General features: G+C 36.7%; 1 protein-coding gene across 1 annotated transcript in view; it reads right to left on the bottom strand.

Annotated features, from left to right (window-relative positions):
• The window catches only part of LOC145664042 (endoribonuclease Arlr-like), a 30,662-nt gene extending 19,556 nt beyond the window's left edge, over positions 1-11,106 (bottom strand). Inside the window, exon 1 of the mRNA XM_081730366.1 lies at positions 10,668-11,106. Coding sequence (XP_081586492.1) covers positions 10,668-10,719 — 52 coding nt within the window. The 5' untranslated portion in view covers positions 10,720-11,106. The remainder of the gene's footprint in view (positions 1-10,667) is intronic.
• Positions 11,107-21,694: the final 10,588 nt, after the last annotated feature.

The following is a 21,694-nucleotide window of genomic DNA, read 5'->3' as shown; positions in this document are numbered from 1 at the left end:
TACTACTTCACATTTGTATTTCCGTGTATTATTTTAGACCAGAGTGCCTTTCAGGCATACTTCCGGAGGCTTTGTCCCCCCCCACCCCCATGGAGTTGGAAAACCGCCTCTCCGCCCGAAGAAAGAACAAATTAAGTATAATTGCTGGTCACTCTTGTGCTGGCACATCGTTTACCAAATAGTATGTCGCAGTGTAACTCCCCGCACAAAATTTTCTGAAAGAAACCCCGCTTTAGACTACTAGTCAATGTGTCTTTTTCTGGACACTTTTGGGATGGCATTTAGATGACAGGAATAACGTATGGGGAGATCAACGGCCTTTTCTCTCTCTCTCTCTCTCTCTCTCTCGTTTGTCAGGTTTGCAGAACTATAAGACGTAGAACTTTGAAAATTTGTATAAATGTCTTCCTGGCACCCTAAGCTGCGATAAGACACCGTTTCGGCAACTGGGTATCCATAATGGGATGGAGCTTAAATTGTTTGTGTTATTTACTTATTTACTGGCACTCAGTATCGAAGACGAAGAGAAATGGAACTCAGGGAGAGGAAGCAATGAAATGCGGTAACACGCGAGGATAAACAGAAGCGGCGTGTGGGGCTAGTGCCAATAATGATCCTGCGAGGCCAGAGTATTGGTAAAAATCGCTGAGCGTGGAAATTCAAAATGTATCTAATATATATATATATATATATATATATATATATATATATATATATATATATATATATATATATATATATATATATATATATATATATATATATATATATATAAGAGAGAGAGAGAGAAGTGCTTTTGTATCTACTTTTTGGACGGAACATGTTTATAAGGCGGGCCCTGCGGCGGTTGCCCCATTGGCCACTCCAAACTCCGGTTCTGACAATAAAATATGTTTATTTCAAACTACTACTGTTCCTACTGAACCAATTTTTCAAAATTAGTTATCCAGTTAATTACTATCGAATTAGTTATTGAAAAATTATTGAAAGAAGATGATAGGATGCAGGTTCAATACTCGTAATTTTAAGTCTATTCACCTAATTCAGTTGAATGAATTGTTTACTTCCACATTTCTAAATGTCTATTTAATGTAATAACATACAATTTTGCTATTTAATGTTCTCTGAGTTCCACTGTAATGATTCTCACTTCATTTTTCACATGCATATTGTTTTGTCATTATTTAAAATATATTATTATTTTGTGTCTCACGAGTTTGATTTTTTGATTAATGATATAATTCTATGTATGTAAATTAATGCTAATGAAATAATTAGCGAAATGAAAAAGTGATGGCAGAGAAACGGAAGTACGCTCTTTTGAATGTTGTCGACCAATGAACTCTCGCGTGAAATCTAAGGATTGAACTCAAGTTCTTAGTGATCAAGATTCTAAAAAATAAATAAATAAATAAAATAAAATAAAATAAAATAACAACATACATGTTTTAAATAATTTTTGTAGTTTCATAAAGTGTCACGCACGTATCAATGAAGGTATGAAGCAAATATATGCATAATATTTGATACATGGGCATATATGATACATTTTTTACTATGTAAAAACGAAGCAAATTTGTCCTTTCAGCAACACGGTTGACCTGAACAAGTCGAAGTTATAAAAGCGGATATTTACAAAGGCAACACTAAACAACATGTAGAACGTTATGTCGCTTAACGTTGACAGTTTTTGATAATCGACTTGGAACTGAAAACCTTCAAACGGGAACTTCACAAGAGCACTCTTCCTTCCATCTACGGAATAATGGTCTTGTGTCGTTGAACAAAGTTTCCTTTAAAAGCTTTCAAACGGAAATAACATGACTAATAGGGTTCGTGATAACTTTGAAAACGGTAACCGCAACTCCGTATTTTCAAAGCTTATAGTAAGATATTTTCGTGAACTTTTTAAAATAGATATGAACAAAATTATCACTACAGACATTCAGTTGGTAATAAATAAATATATGTTTGCTCCACTTGTTTCTCTAATACGATCTTTTTCTCTCTCTCTCTCTCTTTCTCTCTTTTTTTTCCCAACCAAATACGCCTATTGTTGCATGCAGAAAAATACCGAATTTTTATATTGTAGGAAGATATTGGGTATTTCTGGACGTTTTGTGAGGAGGCGAAGATCCAGAAACTTCAGAAAGAATACCAAGAAACTTGAAAGAAAAAGGGACAAACATTTCTCAAACGTCTGGATGAACTCTTGAGACCTTTGGAACAATAGGGAATATTCCTGCGACTTTTAGAAATAAATATCAACTATTCTTGATGTAGCAAAAATTTAAATGAGTAACGGTTCTTCCTTATCGTAAAGAATTTACAATGTAGAGAACTAGCCAATTGATTTCACATTGTATTATTCGATAGAGATTATAAAAAAGTAAATAACTTATACTGTAACTCAACATATTTAGGCAATATCGTGACCTATGTCACATGGGTCATGGTATTACACAAAATATGTAGTGAAGTACATGTATCTCGAACCACCTTTATTCTTTATAAAATCTCTGAAGAACATTAACACAATATTAGGTGAACATGTGCTCTCTACATACTGCATCATTCTAATGTGAGCACGAATCTCACTTCTAAAAGGACGCAAAGAAGGCCAAATTTAGCACTTTTAAACAGGAGAGACGATCGTTTGAAAAAAGTATTTATAGGGAGCTAGCTTGTTTACCAGCGGGGGCTGAGGTAAAGGGGGGAAAATTTCAACAATTTTTCTGCCTGAATCTTGCAATACTCCCTTACCCTCCTTCTATATGTCAGCGTTGCCAGGGTTAAAAATTTGTCACATGAATGTCATTCTGAAGAGTTAGTGTAAGTTGGTTATTTGTTGTGTGCTGTTGTGGTTGCGATTTTGTTGCTTATTATTCATTTGACAATGGCTTCACAGCGTAAGAGAGGGCAAACTATACACAGCGAAGTTAGAGAAGCAATAAGGAAGGCCATAGTGCAGTGCGACGAAGAAGCGAGGGAGCAAAAACTGAAACATTTGTTATCACAGCCTAATTTGTGTGTGTCCACGTATACAGCGATCTTCGATAGGGATTGTATAATTGCATAAACTCTTTGAATTAAGTGAGTATTAGCTGAATTTTTTTGACAACGCACTGGCAACCTTGCCCAGGACCGTCGAGTGACCGTTTCTTTGCGACGGGGTGGGGAACCTGCCAATCAACTCTGAATTCCTCAGCCTCGCATTAAAGCTAGCTCCCTATAATATCTTTCCGCCTCGAATAGGAATTTTCACTTTTCCTGGGATGTTATGTAACCCACTCATCAACGCTGTAATTTTGGCTGTATATTGCTGCAGGCTTTTTTTTTTTTTTTTTTTAATCAATGGGCTCAAAATTACCCATAGAACATTGAATAGAAAAATGACGGCACGTTTAAAAAATACATTTGAATGAGAACTGGCAATCTGCTGTCAAACGGAGCTGCATGAATAAGCACCACGCAAAAATGCTTTGCCTAGCCAGATGACGTAGACCTATTCGTAGGATACTAATCGCAGGGCAGCAACCCATAATTTGTGCTTCAATGTTCGAGATAAGGTTGTCCGATCCGCCATTTCTATGCTCACACACACACACACACACACACACACACACAAAAAAAAAAAAAAAAAAAAACTTCTCGGTTCGTTGTATGACGCAGCCGTTTGAATCTTGTGCGTCGTTGTATTGCCATCCTGAAGTCACTGATTCCATATTCGTATCATTATGGAGTAATTCCGTCTAACATGGGCACCAATGCCACGGAAGGGGCCCCCTGTTCTCAGATTTCATATTGTATCTATTGTTCTCTTTTCAATTCATTAAGTACACCATTTTTTGTCTCGGGATCTTTCAGCAGGAATATATACTTCGGATGACGCTGAAGAAGTATAACATTCGTGATTAACTGAATTGTCTTTCGATGTTACCTCGTATTGTTTTGTAGTCCAGATTCTCTTTCTCTTTAATGAATGTTCGTCGCAAACTAACCTTTTTTATTTCTTCGAAATTATCAGAGGGCATTTATAATTATTTTCAGCTTGTATTTTGAAACCTGTAAAGGGACCGACTTTGGTATGGCAAAGGAATCCGCTCTGGAAACTTTAGACAAATCCGAACACCTCTATGCAATATAGAACGAACTGAAACCAAACTTTCATATTCATACAATATAACCTAATAACTTTATACACTCCTACATTTATTAAGACATATTATGTGTGTTTTGTAAGAAAAAATGCACCAATGTCACACTAATCACAATTTCCACTTCACTACACATTTTCAACACACCATGTCATTCGCCCAAAACCAACTAGTTCTAACCGTATTTTGCCGTATTTTGTAGAGGCAATGCTTAGGAAGTAATGTTTCTGACTCGTTTCATTCCAGGATAAAGAATCCCACCTTTTCCCCCTTTCTAGGAACATGCATCTCCCCTACTTGTTTTACGTTATATGTGGTGTATAAGCACTAGCGGATCCAGAAGGATCGTTTGGGAGGGGCGGTTCGCTTTGTCGAAGATGAGCGTAGCTTGAAGGTGACCAGTATTTAATTTGCAAGAATGGGACTCATATGAATCCGGGGCTGGAAGGGGTTGAAAAAAAAAAAAAAGATTCCCAGATTCCACTTTGGGACCCGAAATCGTTTTTTTTTTTTTTTTTTTTTTTTTTTTTTTTTTTGTAATGGGAGTATTTTTTCTGTAGATTTAAATTAAATATGTACTTCCGTTTCGCAGAAGTGACGGTGTCATTATTCACTTCACACACAGTCACCCCAACATATGAGATGCACTGTCTGGCACAGTACTTGCACAAAAGAAAATACCGGTACTGTATTGACGATATCATTCATTTTAACGAAAGATTGTACAATTAGATCTAATCATTTATATTTTGAGTAACTTGCGGGACAGCAGTTAGAAAAATTAATACAAAATTAATCTATCTCTATAATTGTGTGGGGTCCACGAAACAGTATAATTATAGTTATGCTTACAACAACAATACAATTACCTAGGTATATTATACTAGCTTTCGTCTAGGTGGGGCTCGCCCCAGATCCCCAATCTGGTCGACATACGGCCGTAGCAGATGTTCATACGTGGTACTGTGGCACAATATTTCGCGTTCTTCCTTCTGCCTTTCATATAGAATTGGATTGAGCTAAGACTGTGTCACGAAATTCAAACACCTCGTAAGGCATTTTAATGAACCAGCTCCACCTTTTTTCCTTCTCTTCTACGTTAAGTGAAAAAAAACGTTCAAATAAATGTTGAATTATTTTAAATGAAAAACCAAACTACCAACTTTCATGTTTCTAACCGCAAGGGATCCCGAGATATGGCATCTTATAATAATAATAATAATAATAATAATAATAATAATAATAATAATAATAATAATAATAATAATAATAATAATAATAATAATAATAATAACTTTTTCTTTCCATCTCTTTTTTCTCCGTTTTACTATAATATCAAAAAAAAGTTGAAACGCGTGTCAAATTATTTTAAATGAGGAATCCAAATGTCAAATTTCAAGTCTCTAGTCGTAACGGATTCGAAGAGATGGCCATCTTATTAAAGTAATTTCCACCCCATTCTCCCTTCCTTTCTTCGAATTTCAAAAAAAAAAAAAAAGAAAAAAGAAAGAAAAGAAAAGAAAAGAAAAAATCCTTCCTTAGTAATACCCTACGTAACAAATCTTATATACTGTCCTAATTTCAAGTTTCTAGCTTAAGTGGTTTGGCCTGTACGAAGTTACTCGTACTCAGGATTTCGACTTTTATGTATGAATTACAATAACAAACTTGTGTTATTTCTCAAGAAAATATGAAATGCCATTTGAAGTCATAATAAATCCCTGGTCCCTTCCTAATGTTTCCGTGTTGAACCCCAAAATTCACGGCTCTCTTTGTTGATCTAGTAGCTAGCGAACGTACCTTTGATCTTTGATGCAAGGGGTTCTGTGGTTTGATTCCCGGTGAGTGAGCATCGAACGCACTACAGTGGTTCAGATCCAACTTTAAACTCTAGTCCTCGTTCTGTAAAGCATCGCTTTTGCAAACGACGTAAATACATATTAATCAATCAACCAACTAAAAAGTCTCAGCTTCAGAGAGTTTTCCGGTAAGGAGCGCTGAAGATTCTATATTTCTCTTTATTCAAGGTAAAGGTACTTGAAGTTTCAGGACCCGAATTCCATTCCCATATCCTTTTTCTAGGACACAATTTTAAAATATACGTTTTTAGTTCAAAGAGTGAGCCGTCTTACCCTCCTTCTTACAGCTGTTCGTCCAACGAATGAATCATATTCTCGCTCCTTTGGGGCTAATGGTGACCGTCCCAAGGAACTAGGGAGAAACGTATTCACAATTCAAATATGTCTGTATTAAGTACTATTAAGTACCACACATTTTGATTAGACTCTGCTACGCTTGTCACACATATTGGATCGGTCGGGAAAAAGACCATGTTAGTATTTCCCAATGATAAATGCTGAAAGTTCAAAAAATCCTTTGGAGGGGGCGGTCGCCCCCTCCGCCCTCCCCGTGGATCCGCCAGTGTGTATAAGTAAGTATACTAGTGGAAATGCATATCAGAACACTCAGTAAGAATTAAGGATCTGGCACAAAGTTGCTACAGAAGGAAAAGTTATCATTCGTGGTGTATAGGTAGATTATTTTCGTAACAGCTATGAGTTTTGGTACGAAGCTAGTCAGCAAGCCGGAACATGGAAGGTGGGTTATGAGTTGCACACAGTGAAAGCTCTGTGGCCAGTATGTGTGAGTTGTTAGCCAATTGTTTTCGCGCTGTTGAAGAAACGTCATACTGTGCGACTGGATTCAGAGCTGCACGTACCAATTCTCACAGCTGTTCCGAAAATAATCTACCTACACCACGAATATGTTGTACACAGTGTTTAGAAAACATATAGTACTTTCCTTAATACCATATCTAAACAACTCTGGTGGCCACACAAGCAGTTATTCAAGTGTGTAGGTGGACGTATAGTCTGTATAAATTATAGACTCCCACACTTGATGTGGATTTTGGTGTAGTTTGTCAATACGCGTTGTCCCATAATGTCTCACATGTACTCGAAAGAGTTTAGATCCTGAGGCCTAACAGGTCAGACCAGAAGATGGTTGAGATATCCTGGCGGTATGAGGATATGAGTTATTCTGCTGGAAGATGGGACCCTTTACAAAGCACACTTATTGCACGAGTCGTAAATCCTAAATAAAGACAAGAGGCAAGCGAGATGTGTAGCTTTCTGCCCCTATACAAAAATGACAGTTATGGATCTTGCATAGCGAGTACGAATCAACTGCACGTTGAGACAGAAACATATTTTATTGATTCGCATCACCGTCTCCGTTCGCCTTTGCACTCCAGTGTCTCCCAACACTATCGAAGACATACGTGACTACCAGCAGATGGTGGGGAATAGCCACTCATAAGAATCGCGGAAACATGGACCTGCCTTCAATCGATGGTTTCGTGTTTATGCGCTTGTCATGAGCAGCCACAGCAGCATTGATTGTGCTAACGGTCGTCGTTCTGTCAGATGAGTGGTCCTAATTTCTTCCTCTCAGGGCACTCCGAGTAAGTCGCGAGGTACTTGAAGAGCACTCTGTTGAAGGAACCCTCTGCCTGCATCATGTACATAATCGGCGAACCACTGACACGTCACGTCAATTTGAGCGGCGGAAATTCTGCAGAACCACCACCTGACCTCTCCAAGTTTAACTTACGGTCACTCAGGTAACATTCATCATTCTCACCGCTGCCGCTAGAGTTCTGTGTGTCGTACGATGTTGCAATCTTTGTCACGCATTGACAACGAGTGTCGCGTATTTTAAAACAACCAGTCCTGAGAAAAAATGAATATGTTTTAACCTCAATGCACCTCGCAGATCTTAATCTGCTATACAAGCGTGTGAAACAAATATTATGTTGCGCAGGCTTTCGGTTCCCAAATTATGCGTCATCAAGTATAGTAGCTGATCAGTATACCCCAAATGACGTGGACACTGTTATCTTAATTCATAACAACGAAGGATTTGCTAGAGCCATCATACACAAAGGAACTGACTATTACATAGTCAACAGACACTCGAGAATCCAATTTGGTTAACAACATCAAAAATATTGTGAAGATCCCAGTGATGGTCAGGCTGGTTGTTTACAACTTGAGTTTTAATTCTTTGTGAATATTATTTTTCTATAACAAGTAATTGGTTAATTTGATTTGATTTCAGTTTAGCGCCCCTTTCAGCAGCGAGGCTATATGAGACGTGGACAGGGACATAGTGTCCATTAAGGCTATAAGGCTTAGCCTATCCATTTATTTATACATCAGCCTCAAATGTTGCTTTTGGATATTGATACAATTAATTTTATTAAAATGGATTTATTTTATAATACGCTGTTTCAACATCAAGCGAAATGAAGCGAAGCTTCTGCAAAAACACATTGAAGGCTATCGCCGGCTAGCCTTCCGCTTCTCTCATGGAATTAGGAGAATGGGGCGGTGACAATCACTTTCCCGCCACCCTTAGCAGACGAAAAGTTCTTGAGCTAGGCCTATACACAAATTCAACATGATGCAAGGAAAGTGGACGAATGTTGACGAAAGGCTAGCCTTTCGGATGTTTGGCGAAACAAAAGCGACAGGATGCGGTCTTGGAAGAAAGTATAGAACAAGAGACTATGAAAAATTTAGAAGCTCACATTCAGTAACGAGTTTTGAGCAAGAAAGAAAAAAAAAGAGAGAGATAGAGAATAAAATGTTATTATGAATAATATTAATACATTAGGACCTTATTGCGTACTGGTTTGCGTTATCACAGCGTAAAATTTACATTTTAGTTTTCGATAATTGGCGTAGAAGTTATAATTGCTTGTTGTATTTTTTGCGTTGCGTTGCTATCCGTAAGTTTTTCGAAGATCGATACTGAAGGAGACCTCAGATGAGGCATAGTTTTTTTTTTTCTTCTTTATACTTTCAATCTAAAAATAGCTTTTTCTGTAAAACTCATCAATTGACTGTGAGCTACTGCTCCACTGTTTTCCATTAGTATGCTGATATATGTTGTTGTGGGTGAAATGCTTAAGTTTGTCTATGATTTGGGGAAGTTACACTTAAGATCGTCCTATAGCTATCCGTTTTTATTTGTTTCTTTGAAACAGTAATACAGTGTATGTGTGATATGCGAGTATTGCATATGAAGGAAACCGTATGTGTAAGGGAAATATGAAGCAGAACTACTCTTATACTTTTTCTTGCATTGTATGAAAAATACATTGCATGAATTGGCATTTGTCTATCAAGTATTACAGCGTAGTCAGAACACTAAGACGTGATCGTTTAAATAAGGGCGGGATAGTTTTTTTTGGGGGGGTAACTTAAATTCACTTTACACTCATATATACATACAACAAAAATTGCAAGTTTCAGGGAATTGGGCTCCTCCTAGCCACCCTCTAGCTACGAGTCTAATTTCAGCCTATCCATTTCAAAGCTTCACGCTACGCTACTGGACGTGGACCTACTGATTAACGCGGAATCCGAACTACATGAGCTCCCGCCGAGAATAGAACCCGGGTCTCCCACGCCAAAGGCACGCACACTAACCACTTAGCCACGAGAGAGCTCTGGTTATTGGTTGACTTTCACACTAACGTAGATCCAATGATTACGTAAGAATCAAAATCAAATGATTAACGATTCTTTTACGACTAATCATAGTTTACTTGCACACATGTACGTTCCTCGTGTGGCCCATACAGTTTGACATCCTCTATAATGTCCAAATAGTTGTAAATGAAGTTTTGTGTTGCCCAATATGTGATGGTCACCTTAGATAAGAGGGACCTAGCTTTGATTCCTGGTCAATATGTATCTAAGATCTATGATTAAGAGATAGTGACTAGAACATTTCTTTTTAATTTAGCAAAATTTAGCTTTAAAAAATATGAAATGTGGGAAATTAAGTTTGGAGGAAGGCTCGACCCGCTACATTTTCGGAAAGAGACTGCCTCAATCAAAGTTTGTTTTGTGTGAATTCTTAGCAAGATGTATTAAGATAATAATAATGTCAGTTATATTTTTTGCTTTTGTACATTTGCAGGTGAAATAATCATTTCAGGGGGTAACCGGAAAGAAAATTCACCTCCTCCCAGGCCCAAATTTTCGATTGTGCATAATGGTAATTCGTGAATTACCATCATTTTCGCAATACTACTTAGTACCTCCAGTATACTGAAAATACACCTCCCTGCGAAGGGAATCTGATGTCACTCACTACCCATTACATCACCCGACTAATTTCAATCTCAGGCCGTCAATGGTAACAATTAGGTTTTGTTCATAGTTACCAGTGACGGCTCTTGAGGGAGGTCGCATCAGTAAAAAAAATTACCAATGCAAACTAAGAAAAGAATACTTACCTTAATGCACTGATTCCCGTATATAGCTTTCTGATGCTGTATGAAGGGTCTTTTCCTTAGCTTGTAGCTTTTTTTTTTTTTTAACCAATTGTTGATATCTCTCAAGAGCCACTACTGATAGACATATATCTAAAATGACAATAGTAAAACTCAAGAGAAAGTAAAAAGCATACTAGAAATAAATATATTGTACTTACCAGAAACAACACTAATAATAAACAAAGCGAAGAGAACCCACGTTCGATCCATTCTTACTTCGGAAGACTGTGAAATGATCTTCCCAACAACCTTCTACCTCTTTCTAGTAAAACTGATTCATGAGCGCTTAAAAACACATGACCTTACTGAGGTTAGACCTCGCTTGCTGGGAATCTCGCACCCAGACTGCTTTGTTGTGTTATGCAAAACACGTTTGCAGAGAGTGTATAATGTATTAAATAACTGTAACTGCTCAGTACAATGGGGAGTCGAGAAGTTGATCTGAAAACTATTCTTCACTGGTTATGTCATTCGCTTTGTTTTCAGCAGCTCAAAAATTCCCTGCAAATTAACTATGCATTCTCACTGTGACATCATACGCAAAAAATACACAAGTACACATGTGAAAGCAAGTCTGATAATTGCCTACGGAAATAGTCTGGTCTAGTGTTTTGTGATACGTAGAAATATGTATCATTACGAAGTTAATTGCCCGTCGACCCTTTCTAAGGACAATTAAGGCACCACAGCCTTGAATTTTTCTTTTTCTTCTTCTTGTTCTCCAAAACTGGAAACATCTACGTCTCTTAGAAATAATTGTTTGTAGATTTACTGAAAGTTTGTGTTTTCCAAAAGATGTAAGAAAATATAGACCTATCAACGCCTGCTAACACAATGGTGCAGTTTTACAATACGGATCCACAGATTGTAAAACGTACGAAAAAATATGGGCAAGTATTTAATTTGCCCATTTTATATCGAGAACAGAACCAAACCAACCCCTGCGGGGACTCTAACCCGTTCCTTACTCATCCCCCTCCTCCTCCCCCTACTACACCAGAGATGGAGTGGGTACGTGGGTTGGTGGGTCAGTGGGTCAAGTGGGTCAAGTTTTCTGAGTGGGTCGTGGGTCAACAGCATGTGACCCACTGTGATCCACCACCCACCGTGACCCACTGCGACCCACCACCCACCATGACCCACTGCGACCCACCGACTCAGTATGATCTACCGACCCACTCTGCTCGCTGCATTGTAGACAGTATCTTCTGAAGACTGGTAAATTTGCCTTCGTTTTACTTTCAAGACCTTCATTTCCCTTCCTTTTCCATTTGTTACTGTCTACTTACCTGAGGTGAGTATATCTAACCAAGTGAAAAATGAACTTCAGGCACTTTTGGATATTGATATTTTTAATTGTAATAATAGCAATAGGACTTATACAACTACTTGGCTTTCGAGACCTGTGAGTTTTTAGAGGAGCTAACTGCTGAAAAAAAATACATTTTTGAATCACTGTAATATATAAATTATTATATAAAAAATTGAATGTAACTATGTGTGCCTGATCATTACGGTCAAATTGCAAAGTCAAATGAAATTACTTTTGGTATATAGTTAGGCCTTAATCCAAACTGGGATGTTATATTGCTTTCATTATAATGCATAATATCCTAAGGAGGTAGTGAGGATCCGAATTTTTGAAAAAAAAAAAATAGTATCTCGCAAACCGTTAAACTTACGGGGCTGAAATTCAGTGTATTAACTCTATTGAAAATAAACAGAATGTGTCCTAGCATTTTTTTAGATTCTCCTTTATGTGGGGGGGGGGGACTTTCTATATATGGAAAATTGGTAGTGAGTTGTTTTGTAAAAATGATCGAAAACGATCAATGTTATTTAAGAAAAAAATCAAACAAAAAATACAGTGTTTGGCTTCATATATCCATTGCTTTCTACTATAATAATTGCTGAAGCTTATGTTTATTATATGGAGCGTTTACAGCACAGGGCAATCAACTCATAAAGTTGTGAGAAAAATAGGCATAAAATTTGTACTGTAAGTTTAATTACACGGAAATTTTAAGTTTGGATTGTACGCATAATTATATGAAAAATTTTACACTTTTTTTCCTCTTTACGTTGGTCTTCTTACCTTGATTTGGAACTTTAAAATTTCATCCTTTTTTCCAATGAAAAGTATCGATAATTCAACATTATGATAATTTAATTGAAATTCATCGTAATTTGGCACATGGCAAACAGCAGTGTGGTAATTGAAGGGGAACAAGAAGGGAAATTCCCATTCACCTCTGAACACTTTCCATGAACCTCATTCCCTTTCGCTTTCTAGACGGGGTAGGGAACTTGGTATTGGCATCAAACCTTCATGTGTAATTACAAAAATTAAATTTATAAATTAATAAGAAATCATCAGTTTATCAGGTTTTAATTAATAATTTATTCACAAGATTCCCTATCGAAGGCGTGGTAGATGAAGTTTCTGTTCTCCATCAATCGACATTGCCAACTGACATGGTAAATATGGAAAAGATGTTGTATGATGATAGAGGGAGATACTTCTTGCTGAATATTTCAAAACTGACGAAGAAAAGTTGTTATCAGACTTAAGTCTAACAAGCAGATTGTCGATGAGGAGTTGCAGAAATCGGGTAGAAGTATTATCAATTTCCACGACAGAGTGCGAACGGGGATTTCCCCTTATGAATTTACAGATGACTGATATAGACTAAGAAATAGACTAAGACTAAGAAATAGACTAAGGCTAAGGAATAGACTAAGACTAAGAAATAGACTAAGTGCTCAAACATTGTCTAACTTGTTGTTCATCAATGTTAATGGCCCACCGCTAGACAAACTCGAAATAGACGAGCTAGTTATTTCTTGGCTGAAGGATGGACATCATTCCGCTGCGGATGATTTACCACGAAAAAGTTACCAACAGGAAATAAACCCGATTTCAGATTTGTTTTAAGGTGGATTACTAATGGCTTATTTGTGTTATTCAACTTTGTACCTACTTTTTAGTTAAGTCTCTTCTTTGCTTTAGGTAAACTACTTTGAATAAATATTCATAATAATTGCAATTATGCATATTTGTAACTTAAATTTAACGTGGTGTTTTACTGATTACACAAATTACAATTATGAGCATACTTTATTGAGATGCTCTCAGATAGGGTGCCCGAGCATCTTTATACACTATAAAAAACTGATTTTTCAAGTCTTTTGTGAGAAAAATACTGTGAACTGAGAAACCATAACCTTTTCCACATTGTACACGGGTATTTTCCTGCGAATAGAAGTTTCTTTTGGAATGCGTTGAGAAATTAACACTTGCAAGAATACTCTCTTAGTACAAGTACATTTTAGGCAAACACTAATTTCCCCCCACCTTGAAGTGCTTCAATTTCCTCACTGATAAACACTTTACCATTTGATATTGTAAAGGTCAGATCCACCGTTATTGTAACAGAGTGGTTTTGAGCGATTGACTAGAAATTGAAACTCCGAATAGTGACAATTTTAGTCTTGTTTTATTACAAGTGTAAACTCTTTAGTCAGTACAGAAGAGGCCGTGGATCGTGTTCAGAGTTGATGACGATGGATTTTGGTGAGTGAGAGTAGGTCACAGTGGATGAGAGTGGTTCATGGTGGGTGGTGGGTCACGGTGGGTCACGGTGGGTCAGAGTGGGTCACGGTGGGTGGTGGGTTACGGTGGGTCGTGGGTCAGAGTGGGTTACGGTGGGTGGTGGGTCAGTGGGTCGTGGGTCACGTGGGTCGTGGGTCAAGTTTACATTGGCCCACGCCAACCCTGTACTACACTACTTATACTATGGATCCGTATAATAAAACTGAATAAACACAATAAATTAAAAATTCATTAGTCGTAACAAGTAAATGAATACTCCTCTTCTGTTTTGTTCTGTTCTGTTCAGAATAATCCACAAGTTCTAAGTATAAGATTGTAACAAAGGATTTCACTGTTAAACCCTAGAATGTTGATTACCTTTAAACAATATAGTTTTCATATAAAATATTATTAGAAAAGTTATTTCACAAATTAAGTAACTGTGAGTTTTATACAAATCACGAAACATTTTTCCTGTGGGCAACCAAACAAAAGTGTCCGAAAAAGGACACATTGACTAGTAGAGTCTAAAGCGAGGTTTCTTTAAGAAAATTTTGTCCACGTGAGACACTGCGACACACTATTTGCGAAAGGACGTGGCTTGCATAGGAGTGACATATCGCAATTAATTTGTTCTTTCTTCGGGCGGGAAGGCGGTTGGCCAACTATAGGGGGAGACAACGCCCCTGAAGGTATGCCTGAAAGGCACTCTGATCTACAGTGGCGTATTAAGGGGTCTATTGGGCACAATATCCTCCGAAAAAAAAATGTTAGTTTTTCGCATTCCACGTACAACAATAATCCTTCTTACCATTTCTGAGAGTTTTATTAACTTCACATTTTCTTATAGTTCAGAAATAATACTGTATTTGCCAATTCTCATTCCATGTAAGAACTGCGTTAATTTTTTCTTTATTTTGCCATTCTACTCTTGTTTCTTTTTCTTAGTTGTTACTTTCTTTCGTTTCTCCTATCATATTTTCGACCGTTGTTATTTGTGATTCAAGTCAGTATCACCAAAACTAAGAGGAGCTGATAAGCGAAACTTTCGTTCCACACCAACTTGCACGGATATCAACATAACGGGACTTGAGTTACTATAGCAAAGGAATAGTTACATCGTTTAGTTATAAAGAAAGGTAAATGTTTGAATTAACTAAAATCAATAGGGAGGAATAAGTAGCCTGAGAAATTAGGTAGGCCAAGAGGATGTTTCCTTTTTCTTCTGTGAATAGAATAAATGGTCAGATTCATTTCTAAATTTTTGTGCGTATCATATCACGTAAGATTCACCAGTCTGCAATTCTTGCCATTAAAACTGCAATCAGTATATTTCAGCTTCAATTTGTCTCAACATTTTACTTCAGGTAAAAACGTACACGGATAAAACTGAATATTTCCATTTTTTCTAAAATGAAATCAGTTAAGTTGAAATGAGATTACAAATATTCAATCTGTGTTTGCAGGAGTGTCATTTCAGATTTGCCTAGGAGAGTAAGATTGTCCACCGACATACGAGTTTCAATCTTTTTCCTAGCATATTAGTAGATGCATAGCCCCCCGAAACAAAATCCTAAATATATACCACTGCTGGTGTAAAATAATACACGGGAGGGCATATGTCAAGTAGTCTGGTAGTAGTACATGTTTGATGTTATATTCTAGTATGTAAACATCTTGGATATAAGGACGTCATTTGAGGAGGTCAGGGGGGGGGGGACAATTAACTCCCTGAGTTTGAGAAATACATACTTTTCTAGCCAGTTGTGTGTTAATATAATAATAAAATACGTGAAACTTATGTCAGTAAACGATCTTGCCCCACCCCGCCCCACTCCTTCCTAGCAAAATCTGAAATCACGCTGCTGCTCGGATGTGCTAATAAACAAAATCGAACATAACTATACCTGACGATACGCTACCAAACATTGTAAGATTCTAGAGTCTCATTAGATAGGCTAAAACTTTGTCATCTTTTTAACTTTTTTTGGAGGGGGAAAGAAGTTTCGCAAAATGTTATGCAGTTTATTTTGTAAGGATGCCTTCATAAATTAGGAATTTCTAAGAATACTTGAAGAAAAATAGTAGACGTCTGTCTCTGATCTCTATTATCATAATAATCTAACAAGTATAGACAATTAATATTCGTATACGAAGCGTGGCGCTTTACAGGTCAGAGACGCGGACATTGAGAAAAGCTGAAATAACCAAGCTAGAAGCATTTGAAATGTGGTGTTGGCGCAGAATGCTGCGTATATCATGGAACGAACGGAAAAGGAATGAAGACGTACTAAAGGAAGCTAATGAAGGACGATAGATCATGAAATGAATAGGAAAAAGGAAGAAACAGCATACTTGGCCATCTCATTCGGCATTTCGATTGAAAACTAGGAAGAGGAAGACCAAGGATAGAAAATGTAGATGCACTCACGGAGAAGAGACCTTATCAAAGTATAAAACTACTCTCTCAAGAGGGAGAAAAAATTAAAATTTTCATTATGGTTGAGAAAGAAAAATACGAAAAATAACCAAAATGAAAAAAGAATGCAACTCAAGCCTCTCAAACTCAAAATCCAAGATTAGAATATTTGCACTACCCGCATATAGGACTAATGGTTTGTTCATTTGTATTCTACCAACCCTAAAGAAGGAATATAATGATATTTACGCACGACAAAACACATTTATGTAAAACTGTTTAGTGCCACTTGAAAGTCATTAGAGATAACCTTATGTCGAAGTTCGTATACATCATAATAAATATATTAAGATAATAGAGATGAAAACATATATTAGGAATCATTTTATTTTGAAAATAAAAAAAATATATATATATGAATGTTTCTTGCATGTATGTGTTTGCGTCAAAAATTAAAGCTTGAAACGTGATTTAAATTTTGTTCTCGTGGTGAATGAACATAAGACTAACAGAGATTGACTAGAGTAAAATGTCCCTTTTCAGCAGGAATGCTGTACGATATGCAACATACAGTGTTTGTATTTTAAACTAATTTCATCGGGCAATTCGTTACGCTCTATTTCCTTATCCATTATCCTGAACTTCCATGTCATGTTTAAAGAACCTCCGAACCTTTTTAATAGAAAATACAAGTTGATTCATTTCTAATTGTATTTACATTAGAAATAAATTAATGTTGTTCAATTTAAATGTTTCATGTGCTTGCGAAAATAAGAGAGCCTTACGAAACAATGGTTAGTCATTTTACTTCATAATACTGCGGCAGTTATAATAACTTATGTTAAGGGCAGTGTTGGCTCAATGGTAGAGCGCTCACCTCTGGTGCTTGGGGTCCCGGGTTCGATCCCAGCCTCCACCAAGTGAACTTTGTGGTGGACAAACACCGTGTGCGTGGATTTCCTCGGGGTTCTCCTGTTTCCTCCCACTTTCTTTACTCCACCATTTCATTCATTACCATCATCACCGTCTCCTTTAACCTCGTTGGGGGACGCGGTGGCTCAGTAGAGCGTTTACCTGCGGTGCTTGGGGTCCCTGGTTCGATCGCAGCTCTCGCCGTGTGGACTTTGTGGTGGACAAACACTGTGCTCGTGGGTTTTCTCGGGGTTCTCCCGTTTCCTCCCACTTTCTTCATTCCACCATTTCACTCTCATCTCTCATCATCACCGTCTCCTTTAGCCTAACCAGCATAATCGTGGGACCTAAAACTTAAAGATTTCACTTCATTTAACCTCGTTGCATAATCATCGAACATTAAAATTTAAAAAAAAAATAATAATAATAATAAGAAGAAGAACCAACTTTTGAATAAGAACTCCAAACGAGAAGGAATAGAAGTCTGATGAAGACACAGTTATTGTGTTGAAACTGTTATGCGATTGTATTATATATATATATATATATATATATATATATATATATATATATATATATATATATATATATATATATATATGTTGTGTTCGTGACCATGATATGTAGTTTTTGTCTTATACTTGTACCCCGTTCTAGCTGAAAATAAACATTTCAGAACCACTAATGGCGGGGCCCAAGAAGTGTCCTCAAAAGGCGTAAGGGTAGGGTTGCACACTAGATGAGTCAAGATAGAATTTTCGCAATGGAATATAACTTTCAGGACACATTTTTCGAGAAGAGACAGCCTCAAGTCTTGTCTCTTGCGCAACCCTACGTAAAAGAATTTTAGCAATTCTGTCAAGTGAAAGTGAGGAAAAATACACGTGCATGGATCAAGTGGTTAGTAAGAAATTAGTGATAACCTGATAATACGTTTATGGTTAGTCAGTACTTTAAATATTTTACACAGGCGGAGGACTTACTAAAACTATACCTGGTTGCGTTGATTACATAAGTTTAAAGGTTCGTTAAAGAAAATGGTATTTAATTGTAGCTGTAAGCAATAAGAAAACGATTTTTCAGTTAAATAATGATTATTCCCTGTGTGACAAATCCAGTATGAGAAATTCGGATGATCAGTAGGCCAGAGTGAGTTCGTAAAAATGTTTTACAAAAAGCAAAGTAGGGTAAGTTCAGAATAAATAGTGCAGCATTGTGGTAGATCGGTGGTAGGTAAGAGAAACCAGAACTAAAATGCTTTCCAATTTTAATTTTAGTCTTACGGTTACAAACCCACCAGCACAGAAATCACTTTCCTCGGAGCATAGTGTACAACATTTGGGAAAGTGAAAACTTTCAACCATCTCGTAAGCTGCAGATTCTGAATTTATCATCTAACGAAAGACCATTCTGACCGTAGGGTTCAAATTAATTGAATTTAGAATAGGAGTGACGTTGTCGATTAAATGAGTTTCAATATTACATACGAGATGAACAGAGTTTCAGTTCTTTGTCCAACACGAGCCCTAACTTCATGGAAAGTCATTCTTCTGCAACAGTCCATGTAACGCAATCTCCAAAAATTCTCCTGCTGACACATCCCCTTCAAGCAGTACTGCTTTTAAACTCAATTATTCTGACCTGCAATAACCCTGTCCAGTAATAAACAGATCATGGAATTTGTCAACCGTGAATCGGAGGCAATCGGACCCATGACTCACCATACCGTGACCCGGACATTCCCATGGTGCGGAGTGACCTGGAGGGAATGAAACATTGTCAAACACATGACGAGTATGTGTGAGGCTGCTAACATAATTGTGACAAACACAATTCTATCTTCTCTCTGTCTCTGTCTGTCTGTCTCTCTCTCTCTCTCTCTCTCTGCCTGTCTTCTCACGAAATCTATAATTTCGTTTCTCGTTTTTCTTTGTCAAAGCATTGCACTGAAAGATAACTACAAGGTTGAACAGAGTACAAACGCGTCAGAATCACAGAAAAGGTAACCTACATCTCTCTTACAAGCTATCGTCAAAGTTTAATCAATCAAACAGTTAAAATTTGTTCTTTGAGGTATAAAATATGTTGCAGAACCCAAACAGTGGTTTGTTAAATGTTTTTGAATAGTTTATATTCAAATACCGCTGTATTATTTTTACTAATAAAACTCAAACTGACCAAAGCAGTATATATATTTTAAGATTATATATTTGTGTTACATAGCCGAAACTAACACAAATATATAATCTTAATATACTCTATAATATACTCTATAATCTTAATATAATCTTAATAATACTGCTTTGGTGAGTTGGAGTTATATTAGTAATCTTGAACTTTTCAAAGCTATAATAAATAATTTACTTGTATTATTTTTCCGTAAAGGAAGACGAATAAACATGAAATTATGTTTAAAACATCGAATCTTGATTTTAAAAATGTCACACTGAGAATCAAACAAAAGAATGGAAGCAAAAGAGTGTATTAGTTGACATCATTAATATACTATGAAATTCTAGAGTAATACTGCAGAAATCATATTTTGATTGCTTCCAGATCACCGGGTCACTGGACCTATCTGGGTTTCAAGGTCAGACCAAATCTGAGAAGCGACACCCAGATCCAGATGTATACAGAAGTCTTAACCCAAATCAGTTAGTGACGTGTGACCCGCTCCAACAATACCGTGTGTGACGTTATGGATTCCAATGACACCTTCTAGCCTCTAAAACTTAAATGACTCAGTTTGCGATGTAAAACTAACCCAATGTTGAACATCAACAGTTAGATGGTAGTTTCGAAAATGTATTGAGATAAGAACGCATTATAACAGACAGCATGGTAACCCCTATGAACTTTGCTATAGAGGGAATCTGAAATCTAAGAAGCATATTCTGGAAACCCACAAAAGATCAGTGATAGAATGAATCATGGGTCACTTCGGTCATGATTTTTGTCCGGATCAGTTGGGTCTGAGTCCCACTTCTCAAACCCGGCCTGACCAGTTATCCGATGACCCAGACAGACCCGATGACTCAGAAGCAGCCGAAATTTCATCTCTGCAGCATTACAGTAGAACTTTGTAGTTGAATAATAACGTTCAGTGTTGATATGTTTGATTCTCTGTATAACGTTTCTTAATCAAATAACATGTTTTGAATATTTCAAATATAATACCCTGTTTATTCGCCTTTCCATGCACCAAGGATATGAAGGAAGAAATCTACTACATATGTAAGTTTCGAACAACATAATGAGTTAACTATGATGCAGTCAGCGAGTGCATAGACCATTATGCAAGATCGACTAATAGGGAGCAATATCTTCCACACTGCACTATTTCACCTCCACTAGTTTTTAGGAGAACACATGCATCACAGTTTGAAGACAGTTCAAAACAACATGATGACCATTGCTTAAGCAAGTGTACATTTAATTGTTTGACATTTAGCATTAAGAATAGCAATAGACTATAGAGCTGTTTTTCGCTAAGGTAGTATTACATTCAGCAGTTCTTCCACTAGCTCTAGACGTGTAGTTATTCCTACAGCTCTAGTATGTTATTTTAACGTACAGTACAATAGTTGAAATGCATGTTCGTAATTCATTATTATGTATCTTTTAGAATTTCTGTAAGACATTGGAAAATACCTGCAACAGCAAAAGAGGAAAGGTTCCATATTTCTTTAAAATAAAAATACACAGTTATAATACATGTTTTAATGAATATTATCGACGATTAACGCACAAGTTTTACACATAAAATAACAACACAAGAAACAATAAAAAAGATTTACTTGTATTAATATAGCATAAAAGAAAGGTGAGCTTGTATAAATTTACTCGTGTTTTATTTTAATACTTCTTCAATGTGTATATCTTTTGCTTCATATTGTTAGTACAGTAGATAAAACATATGCACTCTCCTGTTTGAGACCTGGATATCTAAACAAACCAGGTACCGGAAAAAAGATTATGGAGAATCATGAAAATAAAAACTGATTACAAACATAAACATTTTGTAAACTTTGACATTTCTTATCAATAGTAAAGGAAGAAAGCAGATAGCTATTTTACAGTACATACGTGTACTGTACATTCTCGGTGGTTCCTGCTCTATAGATTGTTTAGATGGCATAATCTCGATTTAGCCAACTTTACCATTTACAGTTTTCAAGCCTCATTTTATTGTTTAATCATTACAGTGACTTTATTGTAATATATTTTGGAATACAAATGTAATACTTGCAATGTTAATAGAG

Source organism: Thermobia domestica, chromosome 11, assembly GCF_964235325.1.
Source record: "Thermobia domestica chromosome 11, izTheDome1.hap1.1, whole genome shotgun sequence".
Taxonomy (NCBI): domain Eukaryota; kingdom Metazoa; phylum Arthropoda; class Insecta; order Zygentoma; family Lepismatidae; genus Thermobia; species Thermobia domestica.
Note: the sequence above shows the minus strand (reverse complement) of the source record. Positions and strands in the feature narration are given on the sequence as shown.